Genomic DNA, 22,031 nt, shown 5'->3' on the forward strand with positions numbered 1-22,031 from the left:
GGGGATAAGAGGAGGAGAGGGGGAGGGGGGGGTATAAGGGTTGATTCCACTTGATAATGACCACAGACGTGGACAAAGCCATTCCCATTGAATTTCAAGTAAGAATGAAACGAAAACTGCCCTGGTTCTCTTCTTCACCAAAGAAGAGCTTCGAGAAAACTCCAATATATGTCCCACTGCTTTGTTTCTTTCCATCAAGTCTAGCCAAAAAAAGGAAGTGAAAGATTCCCTACTGAAGACTGCGATAAATAAAAAGGAGACTGACGACAAAAGAACATCCCAGGAAAAGCTCCAAGAAAGAAGACGGCAAGGGGGGAAAAAGGAACTGTTAAGCGAAAAATAAGTCAAAAAAAGGAGGACCATTGTCTCCTCGCAGTGCGTACACGGAGTGAAGTTCGAGTGTACATACACCGCACGGCTGCGCACTGAGATTGGTTGTAGGAAAGGGAATAAGAGAGACGTAGGACAGAACTCTTTCTTTGAAGTAAGGTGAGAACATACTTGTCTCATGAGGTGTCACGGCAGTCAATAGAGGAGAAAGAAGAAGGTTTTCTCCCTCATGGCGTTCAACACCCAGTTGGAATGAAATGACTCGAAATCTCTCACAGAAAAGGCTATTTCTTCATGTTCCAAGGATGATGCGCGACGGGATAAGAAAACCAGCCATGTTCTGCCTTATACCTAAAACACAGTCCCTTCAGGATCGCCAGGAAATCAGACTGTGGAGAGAAGGATGGAGAGACGCCATGAGGACTATACGTATGTATAGGTAGACCCTTTTTTTTCCCTCGTAAAAAAGAAAGATTTGGTAGACAATGCACTCAGTTCGCCATGACAGGACATTCCCCTGCTACTCTTCTTCTCTGCGCCAAGAGAATATGAAAGAACACCATCCCCCGGCGTGTGTTTCGGTTTATACACCTTCCCTTCACCTATTGATATGATTCCCTCTTCTGACCTCACTACGGCCTGAATAGCATTGAGAAGAGAGCGAGATAGCTGCTCGCGTCGGAGGAAAAAGGGCGTAGAAACATCGCAAGCCTTTCTCTCTCTTGCTGATGAGTCTTCTTTCTACGCCCATACATGCCTCCTCCATGAGTCTTTCCCTCTGATTTTGTCCGTATTTGCATGCAGTTATGCGGATCTTTTCTGCAGCCGCAACAGCCCATCCGATGATTGAGAAGCAAAACCGTCCCTGCGGTATGATACAGCATCCATTTCTACATATCTTATTGGTACGTCTTTGTTATACTTAGTCTACACACATGTATACATATGTACAGACAGAGTTGAAGCCTGTGTATGCCTTCTTGAATAGGCCAAGACGATCAATCACACCTCCCTAAGACTTCTCTATACACCCCAGCCCATACACCACTTCATCTTCGTTCAGCGAAATCACCACAAAAACGAAGGCTTTTCCCCCTCTCTCTCTCTCGCTTTTCCTCTTCAAACGTCGAAAGAACAGGAAGTCGCGGAGCGCATCAGTCTCTGAAGCTGTACCTACTATCGACTTGTGTAAGGGTGAGATATCAACAACCCTCACCATACGCTCCCTGAGAAGGATAAGAAGGGGGAAGCGGATTTCCATTCTTTCTTTGTTGCGGAGGTCTCTCTTTGCTTGTTAACCAGTACTTCACTTCGAATAGGGTACATGCAGCATATCATCGTATCTTTGCGAAGGAAAGTATCAGCAGAATTCCTATCTCAACCTCTCTTTTCCTGCTCTCTCCTCCCTGTTTTTTCTCTCCCTTTCCTTCTCTTTCTTGAATTCTCCGTCACTCGAGATGCCTCGCCGTCGTCGTCATCATCCATCCCTCAGACATCCCTTGTATACACGCACTTACCTTCCACTCGATTTCCACACATACAGCTTCCCTTCTAAAAAAGACCATTGGCCAAGATTCTCGGGTGCTCCCCCACATCTTCTATTGACGCATCGTCTATTAACGCCGGGCAAGAGACATTATCACAAGGCCGGGTCTCTGTTGTCTTGGCTTTCTTCAAGGCACGAAAAGTTCACAGGTGGCAAACCAAGAAAGACAGAGATTTGCACTATCCCCTTTTCTTTGATGTGCGTGACCAAAGGCTTCTCGTTGACAAAAAGAAGAATTTTACCAAGAATTTTTTCCTTCCATCATGCTCGTCATCGCATCTCTCCTGCCCACATCGACAGACGAGGGCGTGCTGGTATGATCGCCAGGATAGTGGAGATGCCTAGGATACTGAAAGTGAGGTGCAACATAACATTGGCTATGCTGTTGAGGCGATAAATAGTGAGAAGCCGAAGATGGGGGAGGGAAGACAGATGGAAAGCATTCGATATAGGGCAGAGTGGCTGTCCTTCCGAAAATCCTTTCCATCTCTCGACGTGCTTCAACGGCTTTCCGCCTAGCGGCTCTTCCATATCTTTTCAAAGAAAAACTTTTCTTCTGCACTTTACCATTGACTCGCATGTTTGCTGCCCACGCTTGATTCGTTACATCAAAATACACTCCTCGGACAGCTCCACATTCACTTGGTGGCTTGTAACGATCCCGCGCTTCATACGGTGTACATAGACCTTCCCTATGCCCCTCGCTGTATGACAGGAGAGATGATTGACTTGGTGAAGAGATAGTAGGGGGCGAAGCGGAGGATGAGAATGATGACGAGGGAAGAATGAAGACCTGTTGGTCTCTTTGTTTATTAAGCTTATCATGAGATACAATCCTTTTTCCAGCAAATGACGTTGTACTCCTCAACGGCGAAGAGAAAGAACAAGAAGAGAATGACGGTGTATCAAGATCTCCTCTTTCTTCACACAGCACAGCGTTAGAGATATCTATCATTTTGAAAGAAGACACCCCATGACTTCCGTCTCTATTCTTCATCGTTTTCGCTCCTGTACAGAAATCCTGATTCCTGTCATTTTTCTGAAGATGATCTGAGCTGCGCCCCTCAAAGACAAGCGAAGATTCTGATCTCTGTTGACCCAGTGCCTTTCCACTAGATGAGGAAATTAAACGAAAGAAAGAAGAGGAGGAAGATAACGAAGGAGATATCTCACCCAGGTATCCCTTCTCATCGTCACCTTCTTCTTCCTCCTCAACTTCTTGAATTTGGACTCGTTGATCGGCCTTGCTAGGGCGTCTTTCAAAATGAGCTCGACACCTGTCCATCTCCGTACTTGCTGTAGTACGAAGAGAGTTTAGGTTATGGTGCCACTCCCCTTCGCCGTTCTTCTTGTTCTTTCTGAACGATGACAAGCACGCATAGACTTCTGTATGTGAATCGTGGCTTCTATTCGTTTTCTCCTCTGAATGACACGTCTCTAGACTCTCCTTAGAGAGACACCGAGGACTGTTATTGTTTGTTACACATGAAGACAACGGCAGAGAGAGGGAATCCCTAAGTTGAGAAAGAAACGAAGACGAGGGGGAAGATGAAGATGATCTGATAGTCTCGAGATGACCGCTCCTCGATGATAACCTTGGATTGACTGAAGAACCAGAGAGAGACGACGAAGACGCCACGCGGCATGAAAGGGATCGATTCTCTTCTTGAGGTGAACTTCTGTCCAAGCTTGTCCTCTCATCGTCTTCAGTCCCACTGGTATCTTTGACGGGCAGTTTCTTATCATTCTTGAGACATGAGGTGTCAGCAGACGAAGCTAGACTCTGATAGAGGAAAACCAGTTCTTCGGGAGCTAGCTGATTTGCTGCATGCCCAAGCTTTCGAATGATAGACCTATACATATGGGGACGACTGCCACTATCAAGAGAAGAACGGAGTGAAGTAGTAGGTGCAGAGCAGTTCTCGTCGACAGAAGAAATCTGAGAGGCGACGGGTGGCGGTGATGCCGTTGAAGAGGATGATGCTGTAGGAAGTGAAGCGTCATTCTCACTATCGATTATCTTCTCTCCTTCAGGTGGATCGATATCTCTTTTCTCCTCATCTCCATCAAGGGTCTTGTTGTTTGAGTGATCGGTATCCAGATCTACCCCTATGTCGTCTTCTGCCTTTGCACGATGGTCGATCGAATCATCCAGCTGTTCGGGAGGCCATTCGACGATGTGGGGTGTACGGACACCTGATGATGGCGATCGTCGTCGTTGTCCGTCATCTCCTGCTTCTCTTTCTCTTCTTTCTTCATTTTGTTCCAAGCTCAGTGGCGATGGTACTGGATGTGTTGACGAAGACTGAAGGAAAGAAGATAAAGCTCTCCCCTCCCTCAGAAGTTTCGAAACGGCTTCAAAAATCTTTTCTAGACGACTTTCTTCCTTTTCACCCTCCCCTTCTCCTCTTTCACCTAGTTCCTCCCTATCATCATTATCATCTCTCATTCGTTTTCTTTCTCTCAAGCCTTCCTCAGACTCTTCAGTCTTCGTTGCCGTAGATGCCATTGAAGAGATCGACGTTTGTCGCCCCCTCTTGGTGACTCCACCTAGCAGAGATGCCCCCGGTACACCCTCGTCATTCTGATTTGCAGTTATCACCTTCAAGTCATTTTTCAACGGGTCTAAAGAATGTGCAACTTCTCTTTCTTCTTTCTCTTCGTTTTGATCACTTTCTTTGAATGAACAAAATCCCGATGACGAGACCTCAAGAGATCTTGGGATAGCTCCCAAAGAGCATTTCTCACTCTCTTTGACGTTCTGAAGATCGGCAAGATTTCTTTTCTTCCCTACATCAAACTCATCGCTCTTCAAACGTTTGGCACAGGAGAAGTTCTCTTTCTCTTCTTCGTTCTTCTTTCCTCTTTCCATGCGGAGGTCTGCTCCCTCCTCCGTACGGACTCGATGTAGACCAATCCTCTCACTGATAGAAGAAGCAACATGACTCATGAGAAGACTCTCAGACGACGAGGGATCTGATTTTGACGACGAAAGAACGAGCGACGTATCCGTAATTAAACCGTTTCCTGGTGTTCTTCTCATTCTCTCTTCAGCATCTCTGTAGATCCGGGAGGCGTCCATGAAAGTCGAGGAGAGAAGGCGTGTGGAAGACGGGGCCTGTTGAGCGTCAGATAGCCTTGCTGCAATTGCGGCTCTTTCCATCGTACTTTGTAAGTTGATACTCTTTACAAGATCTCTGTGCGTAACAGAAGAACAACCATCCCAGTGAGAGGGTGTATGTACAGCTCGCTTTCGACAATCTTCTTCTTGGAGAGGTTGACAAGGTTGGACCTGTTTTGACGTCTGGAAAGAAGAGGTTTCTCTTGAGAAGACCTCTCCTGCCAGCACCTTTCTATACCCGTCCAAGCGACACGCCAAGTCACCATCTGGATTCTCCGGCCTCCTACGACTACTCTTACATCTCCCTTCTTTTTCTTTTTCTCTGGCTCTCTCTTGTTTTCTTTCCTCGTTTTTATCTTGATCTTTCACATGCTTCCGCGAATTCCCCCGTGTGCCTCCTTCCTTCACTACACCTAGACGGTTCGCCTGATCTCGATCATTCCCGTCATCTTGTCTCAGCTGTCTGTCTTCTTCAAGCACGGGTTCTCTCGATTTCTCTCGCCTATCTTCTTTCTCCTTCACTGGAGAGCATACGAACCCTTCCTTCTTGTTGTGTTTCATTATCTGTGAAAAGGACGGCGAATCTTTTCTACCTTCATCGACTTCACTCATAGACACAGAAGCTAGTCTTCTCTTCTTCCTTTCCCCCGTCTTTCTTTCTTGCAAGCGAAGAAGTTGCCGGAGTATAGAGCCCAGCTGCTTCAAAAGTTCGACTTCTTCTTCTTCCTCATCTTCTGAAGGGTCCCTACCTATCCTTTGTTTGCCTCTCTGTACTGTAGGGCTGCCACGAGACGGCCAGGAACGAGCCGAAGGAGGAGGTAAAGAAGAAGAAAAAATTGCTGTCGCTTTCATGTCTTTACCAAGATGGTAGGAAGATACTAATCTAATGCTATGATGAAGATGAAGAAGATGTTTATCTTCCTCTATTCGAACATAACGTGTGAGCAGCCTCTTCATGCTGTTGCTCAGATCTAAGCTTTCTTTCTTCTCTTCTTCTTGTCCCAGTTCTTCGTCTCTAATACAACGTCTCCTCGTACTGCTACCGAGATTCACGGAAAGACTGTGACTGGCATCTTGATCTGTCCTTATTGCAGCTGAATTTCTATCATTGATATCTTTGTCATTTCCTTCCTTCTCTCCCTTTGAGTCGTCTTCTCCCTTGGCATGCGAAGTATCTCCCCGAGTGTCTCCTACCTTCCTAAAATCGACGCTTTCTTGGAGCAGCCTAATCCCGTTCCGGACACCTCCTCCTTTTCCTTCTCTCTTTCTTTCATCCTCCACATCCTGGGTCGACTCATGAGAGTCTTCTCTGTGGTTTTCAGCTGTATGTCTGTCACTCTCGATTGAGAGAAATTCTTCAACAGAATCCTCTTTATGACACTCCGGGGAGACAGATACAGTTCTTTCTTCTCTTCTTTCTGTGAAGTCTGCCAGGTGTTTCTCACGGTCATCGTGGTCTTTTTCTCGATAGAAGAGAGGGTCCTCATTCCTCTTTTCTCCAAGAAGAGAGAGAAGCAATTCTTCCGAGTTACTCCTGTCTTCTGAAGGTGCCGTAGGGCACATGACAGCCGAGGAGAGAAGAGAAGACGCGACGGCTTCGATGACACTTGGAGACGAGCACAAGGAGGACGAGGAGGAGGAAGATGGAGATGAAGAGTCTGAAGGAGGAGAAGACGTCGTTGTAGCTACCGAGAGGAGAGATGATGGAGAAAGAGAAGTTGTGGAAGAGGACGTTTTCTGATAGAAACGATGATATGAAAGAGAAGAAAGCTGAGGAACATTTGAAGAAGTAGAGACAGACGACGGCGAGTTGTCGGGTGCTGTTGAACGTCCTTCTTCACTTTCTTCTGCTGACGTGATTTCTTGAGATAACTGTACCCACTTGACATCGTGGAAATCATTCTTTCCTGGGGACAGGCTTCCATCCACTTCTTCAGCATTCTTTTCTCCTTCTTCCTTTCTACTGTCTGAAGACTCCGGAGACAGTCGGGAACAAGACAGAGGCACCACACCAGGGGAGATGAGGTCATTTGGAGGCCTGTAGAGTTCCCCATCATGATGCCCTGGTTGACATCTCTCTATAGCAGATGAAGGATTCTCGCACTTGTCTCGCTCCTCTCTGTCAGAATGTGAAGTTTCTGCTGTATTTATGTCTGCTCCGCCCCCTCCTGTCCCTTGTGTTTCCATTTGGCTGGGTGACTCACGCGTCGTCGTCGTAGTAGTAGTAGTCCTGCTACCCTTACCGCTAAATACATCTCTCTGTTGTTTGTCTCCTAGTTTCTCCTCCCCCGTCTCAGCGCTTCCACTTTGGAGGAGCTTCTGGTTAAAATCTTTTTCACTCACTCCCACTGTGCTACTGTCTCCTTTCACAGAACAAAAGTTTCTCCGCCCCTCATCCTTGCCTGTGTCGCTTTCAGTGGTAGGAGCGAAACCCCTGGAGTCTGACGAGACTTCATTTTGTCTCTGTGCTGATTCTCCACTGTCAGTTGTATGGGCAGTAAGGCAATGAGGCCGAAAGCAGGAGACAGCCTCTGCTACGGATGAGGAAAAAGTTGGGCCTTGCCCCAGACTGCTGGGCAATTCAGCGGAAAGCTTTCGATGGAGACGGCAAGACGGCTCGTCACCCTTTTCCACTTGAGAAAGCTTCGCTTCTGGTTGTCGTACACAGCAGTGGCTCGGGGCCGTTCCCGGAGCCGATGTTGAAGCAAGATGATCATCTTGTTTGAGACTGGCCGGACATCGCACACCCGCTGCAGGAAAGGATGGTGCCTGCTGAGACTGGGCGAGTATTGCAGAGTGGGTGGGGGAAGAGGAAGAGACACAGCGAGTATTGGGGACGACAGGACCAGCCCGTTCCACGACACGAGTGCTCCTTCCACGACCCGTGTGTCGAACAAGATTGCGAGCTGCTGAGGCGGTCGGATCCCATGACACTAGTTGTAAAACCAACTGAGATTCTCGTGTATCTCCGGCTGACATCATGTCGGGCTGCTCTTGACTAGGAAGTCTCAAGCAACCCGGAGAGTCCGGCTGTTGTTTACACGGGAAAGACATCTCCGCGCATTATCCTCTCCTCAAAAAGGATTCAAGAGTGCAACTCAACCTCATGGACTTCATGAACATGCATGGAAAGAACTCGAACAGATGACGGCCGAACCTCTTTCCAAGTCTTTCAAACGAAGAGCTGCCCTCTGGACGTATACCTGATCCCGGTAATGCAGTCCCTTACAAATGCGGGGGCTTGCGCGAGTGGGAGGCCAACAGGAGGCGGGGCGCATTTTAGAATCGATCGTCAGTTATAGCTGGATGATTAAGGTTCACTGAAGGCAAAATTTGTAAGAATTGCGTTGCACATTCAAATCACTGCAGCAGCAGTCCGGGAGCGTACGGGGAAGGGAGGCTCTTGTGGCTCGGGTGCTCAGACACACACACACACGTCTCCCTCGCCCCGCGAAACCGTGCACTCTCGTAAGTCGAGTAGGGACCGAGCCACCCCGGCTCGTCTGTGGGAGCCAGCGCCAAGAAGAGGTGTGACTACAGTAAAAGAGAATAGTACCTAAGTCGGGGATCTTCACAAATTGACACAGCTATATGCTCCCGGGCAGCGGGGGATGATGCACGGAAACCCGGCGGCAACATACGCTGACCGGGCACGTACGTGGAAAGCGTTGCGTCTCTCTCGTTACACTCGCGACATCATGGTTTTTACACGAACGATTTGAGGAACTCGTGAACGCGTTTCTCCGAAAATCCCCTCTTTTTTTCTCTCCGAGATGTACACACACTGAGACGTGTTGCCACCGCCCCAGTCGCCGACGCCAGAGCAGTGTGCACACAGTGCAGTTGGCGTCTCGTGCACTGGGTGGAATGCGGGCCTCTTCCGTTGGTCGTCCGACAGCCTACTCACACAGCTTTCACATGAAAGTCCCACAGGGGAATATGCCTCTGAAACGAACAGAAGACATCAAAAAAAGTACTGGTGACGCCCCCGCAGAAGAAAAATGCGAGAAAGTACACTTTCCACCATCCGGTGTGCCGGTCGCCTCCTTGCATGCCCGCCCGGGGGCCGAAGACTGTCAAGTTAACGCGTTGACAGGCTAATCGCCAGCGCTTCCCTTCCTGGGTGGCCTTCCTCTCTGATACGTGACTCCCACGAAGCGCGCGGAGACATAGTAACTCCATAGTCAAAAGCCTAATGGGAGAAAAGGCAGGCTTTGAATTGAAGTCCAAACGAAAACATAGAGCTCCTTGCTAGCAATCTTCGCGTTCAAACCCGGTGTACTTCCAAGCAGCACCACTATCCAGACCGGTGGTTTTCCGGAGGTAGTGAACAGGGGCGACCTTCTCGCAGTCTGTCCGCAGAAACAGCCGCTTCCGAAGTCCTTCGAGAGTGTCTGCCCGTCCCAAGAAACACTCCCAGCTTTTTCTACTTGTTTGGATGAAACCAGCAAAGATAGGTTGCGAAAGAACGTGCTTCCCGTCGCCCGCACCCCGTTTGGCACACCGCCACAGCCCACCCACCTCCTGCTGGTCGATCTTCCGCTGACCGGAGACCACTCGGCACAGTACCTCAAAAAACAGTTTCCTTTTTTCTTTCGAGTGCCCACTACAAAACAAGACGTCTTTTTTCTTCGACGACTCCTATTGACGGGAATTGAAGGTATCAGCCCCCGGACTCGGGAGCCCGCAGCACTCGTTGGTCACTGTACTCCGACTGAATGGAACGGGAGACTCGACCGCCCGCCCCCGGGACGCCTAATTTTCTTGACCAGTTCAGATAAAGGCCGCCGCCGCCACGCAGCATATATACCCAAATTACCAAAAAAGACCGTGTGCCGGAGAAAATTCAGCATATGAATCGGCAGGACGCCGGTGGCGAGAATAAGGCTAGCGCAACCAGTCCACTCTCGGCGGCGGCCATTGAAAGAGAAAAGCTAGTGAGCGCCAGCCGCCGCCCCGCCTGAGAGCCCGGAGATCGCCGTCCCGCAGTAGCTGGCAGGCGACTCCTCCTTCCGGCCAGCCGTCGGCCTTGTCATTGGCTAGCTGCGAGCAGCAGCATATCGCGACTACGGGGCGGTTGAGCTGGTCATAAGCACTTGGGGGGGGGACCTCATTGGCCCGTCCCATGTGTAAAGGCCACAGCTAGCTCTGTGTCCAGAGTGGTCCGTATGTACGCCATCGGTCGCTGCCCTTTCCCTTCAGCGTGACTGGACGTCCTGCCGGCGAATAATATGACAAGGTCGCTGCCAGGACCGTATCTTTTTTTTAGTAGATCAGATCTGCGCGCACTGGGCTCCGGTGGGAGACAGGACTCATCTGTAGGCGGGTTTCCACCCCGTACACCTCCCCCGTTTGCTGATGCACACCCGGCAGCCACCGCAAGTCTGTGTTGGGAAGCTCCTGGCTGTCAGACACACAACCTGGGTCAAAGATAAGAGGGCACTGAGCAACGTGAATAAAAAGCAGGAAGAAGCAAGACACACCTTTGTCGGGCGAGGGAGCTACTGAAGTGAATGTCCCGGTCACGGGATAGCCCTTCCCGGCCACAGTTAATTTTGTAGGGAGGCAGTAACGAAGAACGCACTAGCTGCTAAACAAAAAGGCTTTCGCTCCGCAACTCACCATGTTGCCCTGGGCTGATGGAACACGAAAGCACTGTTAGATCCTTCCCAACTGGTCAGTCCCAAGAGACTTCTGGTCCTGCGCGACGTACGTTGGGAAACGCCTGTGACCGTGCTTCTGTAAATTCGAGGTGCGCCCGCACACCTACAGGTGTAACTGAGCCAATCAGACCTTTCGCCCGCAGCAAAGGTAGACGGAATTTCCGTGAAGCTGGCCCAGACGTGGCCGCACCCGAGAACGAAGGGAAGCAACTCCGGCGAAAGCGGCAAGTAGCACCCACGAAGAACCGAAGTGTGTCGTCCCCGATCCCTGACCACCATACGAGCTGTCCGGCCGAGAAAGGTGACTGGCTGCTGAACCGCTAGTAATCTCAAGTTTAGTGAGAAATCACCTGCAGCTAACAGCTGGACACTACGACGCCGAAATGGTGAGTCACCTCGAAAAAAACCCGTGTTCCTTACCCTTGACATACAAATGACCGGAAAATGGAATGGGAAGCTAGCTGCCGCCAAACAAGACAAGTTAGTGTCATGAGGCCTAGGTAGTTTTGTCATTCCTGATTCATCAAGGGGATTGCCACAACAACGGATGACGGAAACAAAAGGTTTCCTCACTCCAGAAGTTTACTCATGCCTTTGGTGGACTGAATGAATCTCAAATCCGTACGAAACAGTGATATCTCACCAATGAAAAAGCCATTTCACGGGTGAGATCGGGCACACCGAACCGATCTAGTGTCTTTGAAGCTCTACATGTGGCTGAGCTGGTCAGAAATCCGTGGTTTAATGGCGACAGTTAGATAACCTGTGTGTCCCCTCATTGGAAGGGGGTAGTGAGTGGACTCGAAGTCAAGAAAAGGCTCTCTCAACTGATGCCAGGGCGGCGCGTCTTGCTTATCAGAATCCCCTTCCCCAATACTCCTTGGACGTTTCATTCCGTTTGACAACTCAGAGGAGCGGAGTGAACCATTTTTCACGCCTCTTTTCTCCTCTTGTTGTTTTGACCTATGGTCGCTTTTGTGTTCCGGTACTGAGCACTCGTTTTCTGCGTCCCTTTGCCCAACTGCTGCACCTGTTATCTTCGTGAATGAAGAGCATAGCTGTGACGCGTGTTCCTGCGGCAGAGGTTGCCGTAACAGATGACTCAGTAACACGGGAAAAGTAGCTAAGTTTCCTGAAGTATCGCTTGCCTTACTGTCAGTATTCTTGCTGTTGTCAGATCTCTCAGTCCGGCTTTCCGCAGCCCTTCCACCCAGTCGGTTGTCATTCTTCCCTTTACGGCTCGCTCGGCCAGGTGCAGATTGCAGCTCCACAGCTCCTTTCTCAGAGCCACCGCCTTCTAAGTGACTATGTTGACTTAGACACCCTTGAGGCTGCTCACCGACTGTTGAGACAGATTCACCGTTGTCCGAAGTAGACAGGGACTTCATCTGCGTCTTTGTTCTCTCGCCACCTTCGGTGGCAAGGTCTTCACTCCGACAATGTTTCTTCTTGCGGTTAGGTGAAAAAGAGCTATCAGATTCCTTCTTGTTCTCTGGGAGAAAAGGTTTTTGGAAAAAAGGGACGCGAAGCGTTGGCTTCGTCGTCCACACACCCCACGGCTTCCGGAAAATTTCGAATGTGCGGACATCTGCAGATTCAAGCAAAGTGGGAGAGACAACAGTGGGATCAACACAAACATATTATACGGCAGAACTAGGGAGGGCGTACTCCGATAGGGGCTACAAAGGACAGTATCTGCTCAAGAAAGACAAGAAACGAAACAAATATCAGTAACATGGAAATGAGCCGTTCTGCACTGCTCCTCTGGGCCTTTATGAGAAACGACTAGCTGTGTCCGCTACAGCACTAGATTGATTTCATACAAACGAGCCGTCCCTGTCCTCTATCGTCTTTCTTCCGCCATGCTTAAGAAAGGACAACCTTTACGAAACCTCACGCGCCTCTCTTTATCTCAGAGGAATGCAGAGAGCCGGCACAGGAAAGCACTCGCTCTAATAGACAACCAACCCTGACAGGAGTGAAGTCACTTCTCCTAGAAAGGAAATCTTCCTGTATCCCTAGTCGGCTCGCGCGGTGTGCTTGGGACTCACAGATACATGAAAACTTCGTATAAACCGGATCGCCAGCTCTCAACTCACCCCTATACTTTCTTGCATGTAAAACTTCACAGACCCTCTGGACTTGTTCGACACAGGGCGAGAAGTTCACAAACCGGCCATTTTCCTGAACAGAGAAGACATACCACGAACATATCTACGCTTCCCCGGTCGATGTTTCTTAAATAGAACGCACCACTTACACAGTCTCCAACGTAGCGCACACGTAGGAAAGTTCAGCATATACGCCCTGTGCATCTACCCGTACATGTATACATACAGAGGAGGCTCAATAGTAATTGGTCGACGTCTCCGTCTGCATCATTTGTTTGAGGCTTCATTGTGGGTGTCGTAAATCAGGAGACGGGGCTGGCTCGAAGAGCAGCTAGCAAGGTGACAAGATGCTGCCCTCATCTATCATTTTTCAGTTTCTCCTTTTACTAGCGAAACAGTTTCTAAACAGGGTCCGTACTCTCTGGAGGACCAGCGACGGAGAGGAAACGGTTAAAAAGAGTACTGAAAGATGTGGAGGACAGCAAAAGAAATTTCTCATGACGCAGAGAGAACAGATACGCTTTTCCGAGGACATGACGTATTTGCGGCGCTTGGCCGATGCTTGCACGCATATACGTGCGGTATAAGTGAGTAACGCGTGCGTGTGTATGTATGTACGCACCTATGTATGTATCTGCCTAGGCATATACCCGTCACTAAATATGACTACCCGAATGCGTGTAGCTAATCTACCTACACAGTAGCTCCTGGAGAAGCCCCCAGAGAAGAGAAGGAATGAAAGAAAGAGAGAAGCAGAACTGCTGTTCATATACCTAACCAGACGCGAGGTTGGCAGCTCTACGTTGAATACCGGCGGCAAGGACATCCTCTCAGGACCGACAAAGCGAGTGTCTACGTGTCATAAGAAGGCCCCACACCTCCACACAAGATAAGCAGCCATCTGCCGTCAGTCTTAAATGCCGTGTCACCTACTTTAAGAGCTGCATCGACATGATCGATGGCTAGCCAAGGTGAAGGAACATCAAGAAAAACTCCATCAATCGATCCAGGACACGGAAGCTTCTCATCAGTATCGTAGGTCTCTTCGTTCCTTTCTTTCTCCCCGTCGGCTTTCCTCCGTTCTTCTTTTCCTTCTTGTTCCTCTTTCATATGCCTCTTCTCTCCGCTCCTTTCGCCCTCTTTCTCAAAATTTTCACATCCATTCTCTCCGGTCCCTTCGGTAACAGCCTTTCCTTCACTTTCTCCTGCATTTGTGCAGCCGCTACCACCACACGACCCGTTAATCTCCATCATCTTCTTTGCTTTCTCTGCCTCTCTCCCGTTCGGTTCCTTGGTATCCTCGCCATGCTCACGAGAAAGAGTATGATCAGAAGAATCAGAAGAAGAGCCTACTCCGTCTTTATCATTGCAGAGACGTTGTCTTCGGAATACAAACCCATGCGCACATACATCTCGGTGGAAGCACGTGATGATCGAGGACACTCCTAGGCGTTCAAAATCCAACCTACACAATCATACGGCAGCAACGAAAGAACGGGAAAGGGAAACCTTATCAAAAAAGAGACACGTTATCACACGCACGCGGTTATACTTTAGATCGCAGCACATGATTCTTCGCGGTGAACTTGACAACTTACTCCGCTTGAAGTTTCCTTTGCAGGTGAAATTCAAAGGTAAAGACATGTCCCGTCGCCTCGACTGCTTGAGCTAAATGAAAGGAAAGAGACCCTGAGCCAGTACCTGAGTGTATGAGAAGAGAAGAAAGTACACAAAAACAGCGCCGAGTCCTCTTCTGTCAGTTACAAACATAGAGACAATTCACTCATTATAGACTTACACACCCATCCTTCAACATGCAAAAGAAGAAACAGAGATGTAAGTAGTCAGAGGTAGAGATACGCCGGTCAACACGGAAGCGAGTACGAGAGGAATGTAGACTCCTTTCCGATAGATTCATTTGGCGGGAAACACGAGCGTTTTCATGGGGCTTCCGCAATATAGACGGAGCTAGCACGATCGCTAGACAGATACATACGTACATAGAAAGATACATACATAGATTCATAGACACATACGTAGGGAGACGCGGATATACAAGCAGACACGCATATGAACTGACATAGAGAAATAGACAAACAGCTACTACCTGTCTACCACATACCGACACTCCGATGAAAAAACAGGTGTATCTGGATTTCTCCTGAAGACTGAAGAATCTCCACTACCAGGGGCGTCAAGAAAGAATGACGTAAAGAAACAAGGTGAAGACAGACGAATCTCTCCTCGAAATAATCACGCCCTCCGGGGAGTCACCTGGCTGCGAAGGGCCAAATCATCGAAACTGATGAGAAGACAACAAACGATTCAGGTATATGGATCAGGTTCCTACAGCTAACACAGTGCGGACACAGTACTATCTATCTATCTATCTATCTATCATGAGACTTGTTTGTTGCCGTTTCCATGCACAAAGGAAATCGGCGGTCTTACTCGAGTGCATGCTTCTGGGTTGTTGCACGTTAGGATACAGCCCTCTCCGTTTTCTCTATTGTTAACGACTCTACTTAGCGAATTCAGAAGCAATCCAAGGAAAAAAGATATGGGAGAAAAAACACGGAGATAAGCAGAAAAGCAGTGAGAACGGTGAGAGCATACCTGCCTCGCATATCTTCTTTCCTGGTCCAATATCGAGAAGACTTAGCGTTGCTGAGATATCTGCGTGGTACTTACGTTCATCAAAGAAAGCAAGAGAAGAAGACGAGGAAATTGCATGCTCAATCGATACACATAGTCTACGTACAATATAGGCAGAAGTCGTACACGCAGCCATACACAGGGGTACGGACCCGCATATATATATATATATGTGCATGTGAATGTATATGTGTACGCTTATATATAGATAGATAGACTGATTGACGAAGTGAAAGAAAAGGGCAAAGAAGGGCTGAAAAAGAGGCTGGGTGAAAGAAAACCTCCGTGGACCGAAGCGTCTACAGAAAGTGCCTTTCAGAACGAGAGAAAGAATCATAATATACATAGAGAGATACTTCACAGACGGATAGAGAAAAAGGAGATACATGCAAAGACGCATACTTGCCTCGGCATGTGGACAGTTGCATCTGCGATGTACCGTGCTCCGGAGGTACGTAGATACATATGTATGCGGATAAGTAGAAGTACGTGTTTGCAATGATATATAGGGTGGAGTACAGAAAGGCGAGAATACATATCTACACATGAATACATACAGAAAGAGAGAGTGTACATATACAACTCGAACACTGGCAGATACAGAACGATAGAGACGATTATTGTCGAAGCAAAGGGATGACGAGAAACCTAACAAGTCCAAACAATACGGGAAGCACAAAAGGAAGGCCATGCAAAAACTAGAGACGTGATCTATGTCATGCAGATGTAGTACACATGACCGTGGACATACACTCTGAAATAGCAACTGAGGAGAGGGTATGAAGAAGCAGAAACAAATCCAACCGCATCTATATGGTTACTTGTCTCTCTGTGCCTCATTCATCTTCTTTCTTCCGAGATTATCCTTTGAAATCACTCCAATCTACTAAGAGATTCCACAGAGAGACAGAGAGAGATGAAGAGGAGAATCATTCATCTTACAAGGATTTGAGTGCGATGTGTCAAAGCGAGAGAGAAAAGGGAAGGAGTAGGATGGAAGGGAACAAGCCACTTCCTTGTCTTGCGATCATACACCTACAGGAAAAACAGAAGAAGTCCGCCGAATCTCACCTCATTCAAGAGAATCCCGGCCACGTCCACATACAGAAGAAAGAAAAAAAAAGGAGAGAAAAGAAGACACAGAGGAAGAAAGAAAGATGCTTGCTTGTCATTTACAACAAGAGGAGGTCTGATCGAATGGGCCTCCTTCGCCGTCATCTGCCTATACACCCGAAATCCATGAACCGCTTCTCTATGCTTCACCTCATCCTCAATACCTACCCCCGCGTAGAAAGATAGACACCAAATGTAAAGACACTGAGAGACTAAGTGAGACGTAGATACATAAAAGCATCCTGACACGCAATATAAACACGAGAGCACGAGGATATGAGTAAGGGTGATAGACAGGCAGCACGTAAGAGCGCTTGTTTCTGGAATGTGTTTGCACTTCAGCTGATTGCAGAAGGGAAGTCACTGTTTTCTTGAATGATTCCGTCTCCCCCATTCAGCCATAAACACACGGGTACTCTTTCAGGTGTACATACACCCGAAACAGACTAGGAGACACCTCTCCTCCCACATCACCACCTTCTACTTGGTTAAAAGGAGAACAACAAAAAGAACCAAGAAAAAGTATCTATCTCATTTAAGACACGTTTCAAATTCTTCCTTCATTTCCGTACTTTTGATCCGTAAGGTGTAGAGATGATGTCTTCGTGACGATAATTTCCAAGGCGAGTATTGAGGACTCCTCCCCTTCTTAAGATCACCGGTAAAACACATTCATGACTTCCATAGAGAATCAAAAACTCTCCGTATGCTGGGTATCTTTTACTTGAAAGGTCGTCGGCTTCATTTTTCTCTTCATCATTACAAGGCTGATGTCGATGGAGTGTCTTCTCCGAAGCGGGTGTACATACACCTGAAACAAGTGCTGTACGTGATTGACTGGGAGAAGCAGAGGCGAGGCTGGCGCTGGAGTTCGCCTTTTCTTCGGGAAAATCTTTTCCATCAACAATCATGGCTGAACTGGCTGACTCGATCTCTTTCAAAGAGATGGAGTCTCTTTCATCTTCTCTATGATGACTTTCCTTCATCTTGCGAGAAGCGCGTAGGATAAGAAAAATAACATTCTCCTTTCTTTAACAGAAACCAAGCTTAGAGAAAAAGAGATGAGAAAAAGGCGAGAAAGTGGGAGGAGTCCACCGTTTTCTTTGTCTTGTGAAAACCGCGAGAGAGAGGGAAGAAGAAAGACCAATGCAGCTAGAGACAGACATCTAGACTAGAGAGAGAGAGAAACGTCCTCACGAAAGTAAAGTGAAGGAGTTCTACGGGGAGACGAGACTGAGAGGCTTTAGGGTTATAAACAAGAAGAATAAAAAAGCGAAGAAGAAGCAGGATGTCTCTATCTCGAGGGAAGCCAATGGGAAGAACGCCTGTAGGCGATGCCGAAGTAAGAACCTCCAAGTGTACATACAGCTTAGAAACCTTTCGAACGAAGTCTTAGAGATGGATTCCTTTTCTTGCTCTTCGTACCATAACTAGATGAAAACGATTCATTCGTGTTTGATACAGATGTACAGGAAAAAGGAAGAAATTGGGCAAGATGACAAGGTGACACAAGTTTTCTTTCTCCTGAGTGATGTTCGCTGAGAAGCTCCTTCGCCTTCTCAGAGGCAGGCAACGAAAGAGAAAGAAGGATGAGAAAGAAAGAAAATACCCTTTAACAGCTCTCGTCAACCATTTGCCTTAACCCGTTCACGCTTCTACACGTGCGCGTACTGCCGTAGATTCTTATCCACTTCCCTACAGTCATACACATACATATATAGACATACAGACTATACATGCGACCGCAGACACATCCATAGAACCTCTGTGAATGACGTTGATCTAAAACAATTGTCTATATCAAGAAGAGAGCGACATTTAAAGGGATGAAGGAGATTGAAAGGACAGAAAGACTTTACAGACATGGAGGAAGGTCGGATGACCTTTCGCCCCTACAAGAAGCGAGCCAAGTTTTCTTTTATCTTGTATAGAAAAACTGCTTCATTGTTCTGGTTGTTGGTGGGTCGGTCGCTCCAACAAAACCCACAGAGGCTGAGAAGATAACAAAGAAAAGCGTGGAAAGTTGCCTCTACAGTCCCGTCTGACTATGAGTCTTTCCAGCAAAAGAGAAGAGAGAAGATGAAGTTGGACAGGAGAGAAATTTCAAGAACAAGCAAGAGATTTCCTTGTATGTCTCCTGACAAGGAAAATGACGAGTACATGCAGCATCGAGAGAACTTTTGTTTGAGAATCGATCGATTGTCCCCCCAGCTGCATGCATGCACCACGCCCCCAAGGCTTTCGTACATCCCGGCACCTTTCCCCCCTATCGACTGGAGAGTCTTCATTTTCTTGCCGGTCTCCCGTCCTATGTGTCTCTCCTTCTTACTCCATCTCCTCACATGCATGCAAGTCTATAAGTCTTGGAGGAGTATTAACAGTCTCCAGTCCTGCCTACCGCCAGTCTCTGTCTGCTCGAGGGATCTCTCCGGTGTACGTACACCCCACCCACAAGACAGCAAGCCGGCCCTGGTGGGTAACAGTTCGTTAGAGTTGACTTTCCGGGTTGTTTCGTTTCAGTTTTGTCATCTTTCAGGTTTTTTTGAAAAGGTTTTTCTTTCATTTGAATCCGCTTGCGTGCAATTTCAAGATCCTTTCTGGGTTTTTTCCTTCTTGTCAACTTGCGTCTTCCGTGGGAGAATAATGTGTTCCATAATCTCTCCTCATAAAGTACCTAGGCATTGTTTCTTTTCTCTCCTTTCTCTCCAATTTGAAAGGACAAAGAAAGGTATTTGAGTTGTGTTTTTTCCAGAAAGGTCAGCTCCAGCTGTTTTCTTTCTTACATGCTCCCTTTCCTGTTGTTCACGTTTTCTTCCCATGTGTAGACAATGGTCTGTATCTACACCCCGCTCTCCTCCTCTTCCGCATTACAGGTGGAGAAAGCTGAGAAGGGAGAGCAGGCTTCGATTCTTGTCCAGGTGGGACTGAGTGGAGAGGAAGAAGATGATAATAGCGAACTAGCTGGAAGAGAAGATATCCATCGATGTTCATGTATCGACAGGGATAGAAATGAAAAAGAGAAGAAAGAAGAAGACTCGTTTCGCAACGACGACGTTGAAGGAATGGAGCTGATGTTAAAGAAGGAAAGAAACAAAGACGGAGAGGATGTTTTCGCCTGGATAAGAAGGAAGGGATCTTCGTACTCTCTCCATCCAGCTAAGGAAGAGAAGGTTGATTCCTCTGAATGCGCTAAGGTCATTCATCATTACGAGAAAAAAAAATCTGAGCGACCGACGAGAGATTTTGTCTATGAGGGAAGAACTAATGCATGTCTTGGAGTCGGAGTAGAGAGATGTGGCGATGAGCCGGCGAAAGAGAATCGGAGAGATCTGGATAAACTCTTCTTTTCTCGTCACATTCTTCTTTCTTATCCAGGAAGGCAACATAGGGATAGAAAGGAAACGACGTCTCTCTCATCTTCTTTAGATTCTTTCTTGTCAAGCGACAAGGAGACGGCTTGTTTTTCTTTTTGTCTTTCAAATATCTTTCATCCTTCTTCTTCGTTAGCTTCTTTCTCTCTTCAGCTTCCTTTCAAAGATCTCTCCTTCTCTTTTCTTTCCGCGAAAGACACTGATTTGAATCCCCCTTGTCAAGATGATGTATCTTCACTGTTGTCTTTCTCTCTAGGGGAAGCTTTCTTTCTGTCTAGTCTTTCTTCTGTCTTCTGTCTCTCTCCGGATGAAGAACGGCCGATCATGAAGAAGAACTCTAGGAGAGGAGAGAGAAGAAGAAGCGCCAGAAGAAGAAGAGCAAGAAGGAGATCATTGGAGAAGCTTGAATGGGTGTGCACTCCTTCTTCTTCGTTTTTCTATCTTTCTTCGGAAGATAGAAGTGACGGGGAGAACGGAAAAAGACTGGGAGAGAGAGACTCGGATGAAGGGAGGAAGCGAATCTTTTCTTCGAAGCCAAGAGAGGAAGATTTTTCGTTTCTTCTCCACGGCGATGAGGGGGTAGCAGATTCAGCTCTACTTCTATCTCTGTTAGATAGGACAGATGAAGAGGATATTCTTCTTGAGTCTTTCGCCTCTTTTCTTTTGGCAAAAAGTTTTTCTCTTCTTCATCTTCTTCAAAATCTTCTTCGTCTCGAGGCGGCTCATCCTCTCCATCAGTTTTATCTCTCTGCATAAGAAGAGGCAAAACATCACGACAGAAAGAAGCGAAGATGTACAGTAGCTTCATAATGAAGGGGCTTCTTTCCTTTCATCCAGCTACGAAGAGAGAGCTAGAGAGAGATGTACATCTGTATGGATGTGCAAACGCATCTATATTTGCATCGGCATCTCTCCATATACGTTCATATATGAATCTCTTTCCTTAGATATATAGAAAGGAATCAGATGAGTAGGTTTTAAAAATTAGAGGAGAAGAAGAAGGGCAAGGCTAAGTCTCCAGCCGTGTAAATTATTGATGAATCTTCTTACATACAAAGAGTGGAATGTCACACATACAAAGATCCTAGCGAACGATCTGTCCATCTCTTCTTCTCCTTCTTGTTCACGACCCCTCTTTCTTTATCCTGATGTTTAGAGAAATCTTTCCTGCCGATTTTTTGTAGCTTCTTGCCATCTCTTGGAGATTTCTTCGAAGACAAGAAAGAAGAAGAAATCTTCACCCCCTAGTTCTCTTCGGCATCTGAAGAGAAACGGGCCTTCTTTCTCGCGCTTCATTTGAAAGATCTGAAAAGAGCGCATGCGCGAGAAAGAAAGAGGATGAAAATGACGAAGAGGGTGCTGAAGTTTTTCTCCCTGGTTCTTCTCTCGAGTGTAGAGACGTGGGGGGATCTCAGGTGTATGTACGGCATGGTGGCGTATGCCCAGGGGTAATGAATGTCAGTATCTGTTTCTTCGGGCTGAAGAGAAGGAAGACCAACTCTTCCAGCTTCATTTTCTCTTCCCGGAGAAAGAATAACTGGTCTGTACAGAAGTGTCCGTGCATGTACATTTCTTCATCTGTTTCTACAGGATAGGTGAAAATGTATGCGTATAAACGTAGATTCTTGTCCAGGGACGTTGTTTTATGCTCTGGTAGAATGGGAATGCTCTCAGGTCGTGAGGAGGTTCGAGTGTACATGCTGTCCTCGTCTGGGTGCCGAGAACAAGATAGAGGCGTACATGGATAGACAGACTAAAGATAGAATGATGTACATGCTCCTTCATGGAGATATGAAGATCAGCTGGCATGTACGTGTATAGTTACCTGGGCAGCTTATCTGATGGGCATAGAAAGAGCGATAGTGTGTATTTTATCTTGCCTTCTTTCTTTCCTTTCCAGTCAGGCTCTTTGTCTGGGAAGTCTATTTTTTTATAGAGAAGGAGAGAGTGAAGGAGGCGTATGTGTTGTGATAGCCTCAAATTTGCATGCGACCAGAAGAAGAAAATCTTGTTGTTCTTTTACTACCCATCAAACGTAAGGCAGAGTGGGACGAAAGAGACAGTAGGGATTTGGCTTTCTTACTACACCGCCGCAGTTTCACCTTTTCTTGGCATGGATGG

The 22,031-nt window shown here is 47.4% G+C and overlaps 2 protein-coding genes across 2 annotated transcripts; one reads left to right on the forward strand and one right to left on the reverse strand.

Moving 5' to 3' along the window:
• Positions 1-8: 8 nt before the first annotated feature.
• CSUI_008763 (ap2 domain transcription factor ap2ix-9) lies at positions 9-18,677 on the reverse strand. The gene is made up of 7 exons (XM_068068888.1): positions 17,112-18,677; positions 16,369-16,461; positions 15,388-15,457; positions 14,370-14,472; positions 13,705-14,236; positions 12,760-12,844; positions 9-12,248 (listed from the first exon to the last, which is right to left on the reverse strand). The coding sequence occupies exon 7, from the start codon at positions 8,049-8,051 to the stop codon at positions 2,115-2,117; it is 5,937 nt and encodes a 1,978-aa protein (XP_067919135.1). The 5' UTR covers positions 8,052-12,248; positions 12,760-12,844; positions 13,705-14,236; positions 14,370-14,472; positions 15,388-15,457; positions 16,369-16,461; positions 17,112-18,677; the 3' UTR covers positions 9-2,114.
• A 160-nt stretch (positions 18,678-18,837) lies between these two features.
• Positions 18,838-21,816, forward strand: CSUI_008764 (uncharacterized protein). Its single transcript, XM_068068889.1, has one exon. It carries the CDS (start codon positions 19,368-19,370, stop codon positions 20,664-20,666), a length of 1,299 nt encoding a protein of 432 aa, XP_067919136.1. The 5' UTR covers positions 18,838-19,367; the 3' UTR covers positions 20,667-21,816.
• Positions 21,817-22,031: the final 215 nt, after the last annotated feature.

Source organism: Cystoisospora suis, assembly GCF_002600585.1.
Source record: "Cystoisospora suis strain Wien I chromosome Unknown contig_5006, whole genome shotgun sequence".
Lineage (NCBI taxonomy): Eukaryota > Apicomplexa > Conoidasida > Eucoccidiorida > Sarcocystidae > Cystoisospora > Cystoisospora suis.

Excerpts from the sequence above, each read along its gene's own strand:
- CSUI_008763 (XM_068068888.1), bottom strand. The coding sequence starts at position 8,051 with ATGTCTTTCCCGTGTAAACAACAGCCGGACTCTCCGGGTTGCTTGAGA.
- CSUI_008764 (XM_068068889.1), top strand. The coding sequence starts at position 19,368 with ATGGTCTGTATCTACACCCCGCTCTCCTCCTCTTCCGCATTACAGGTG.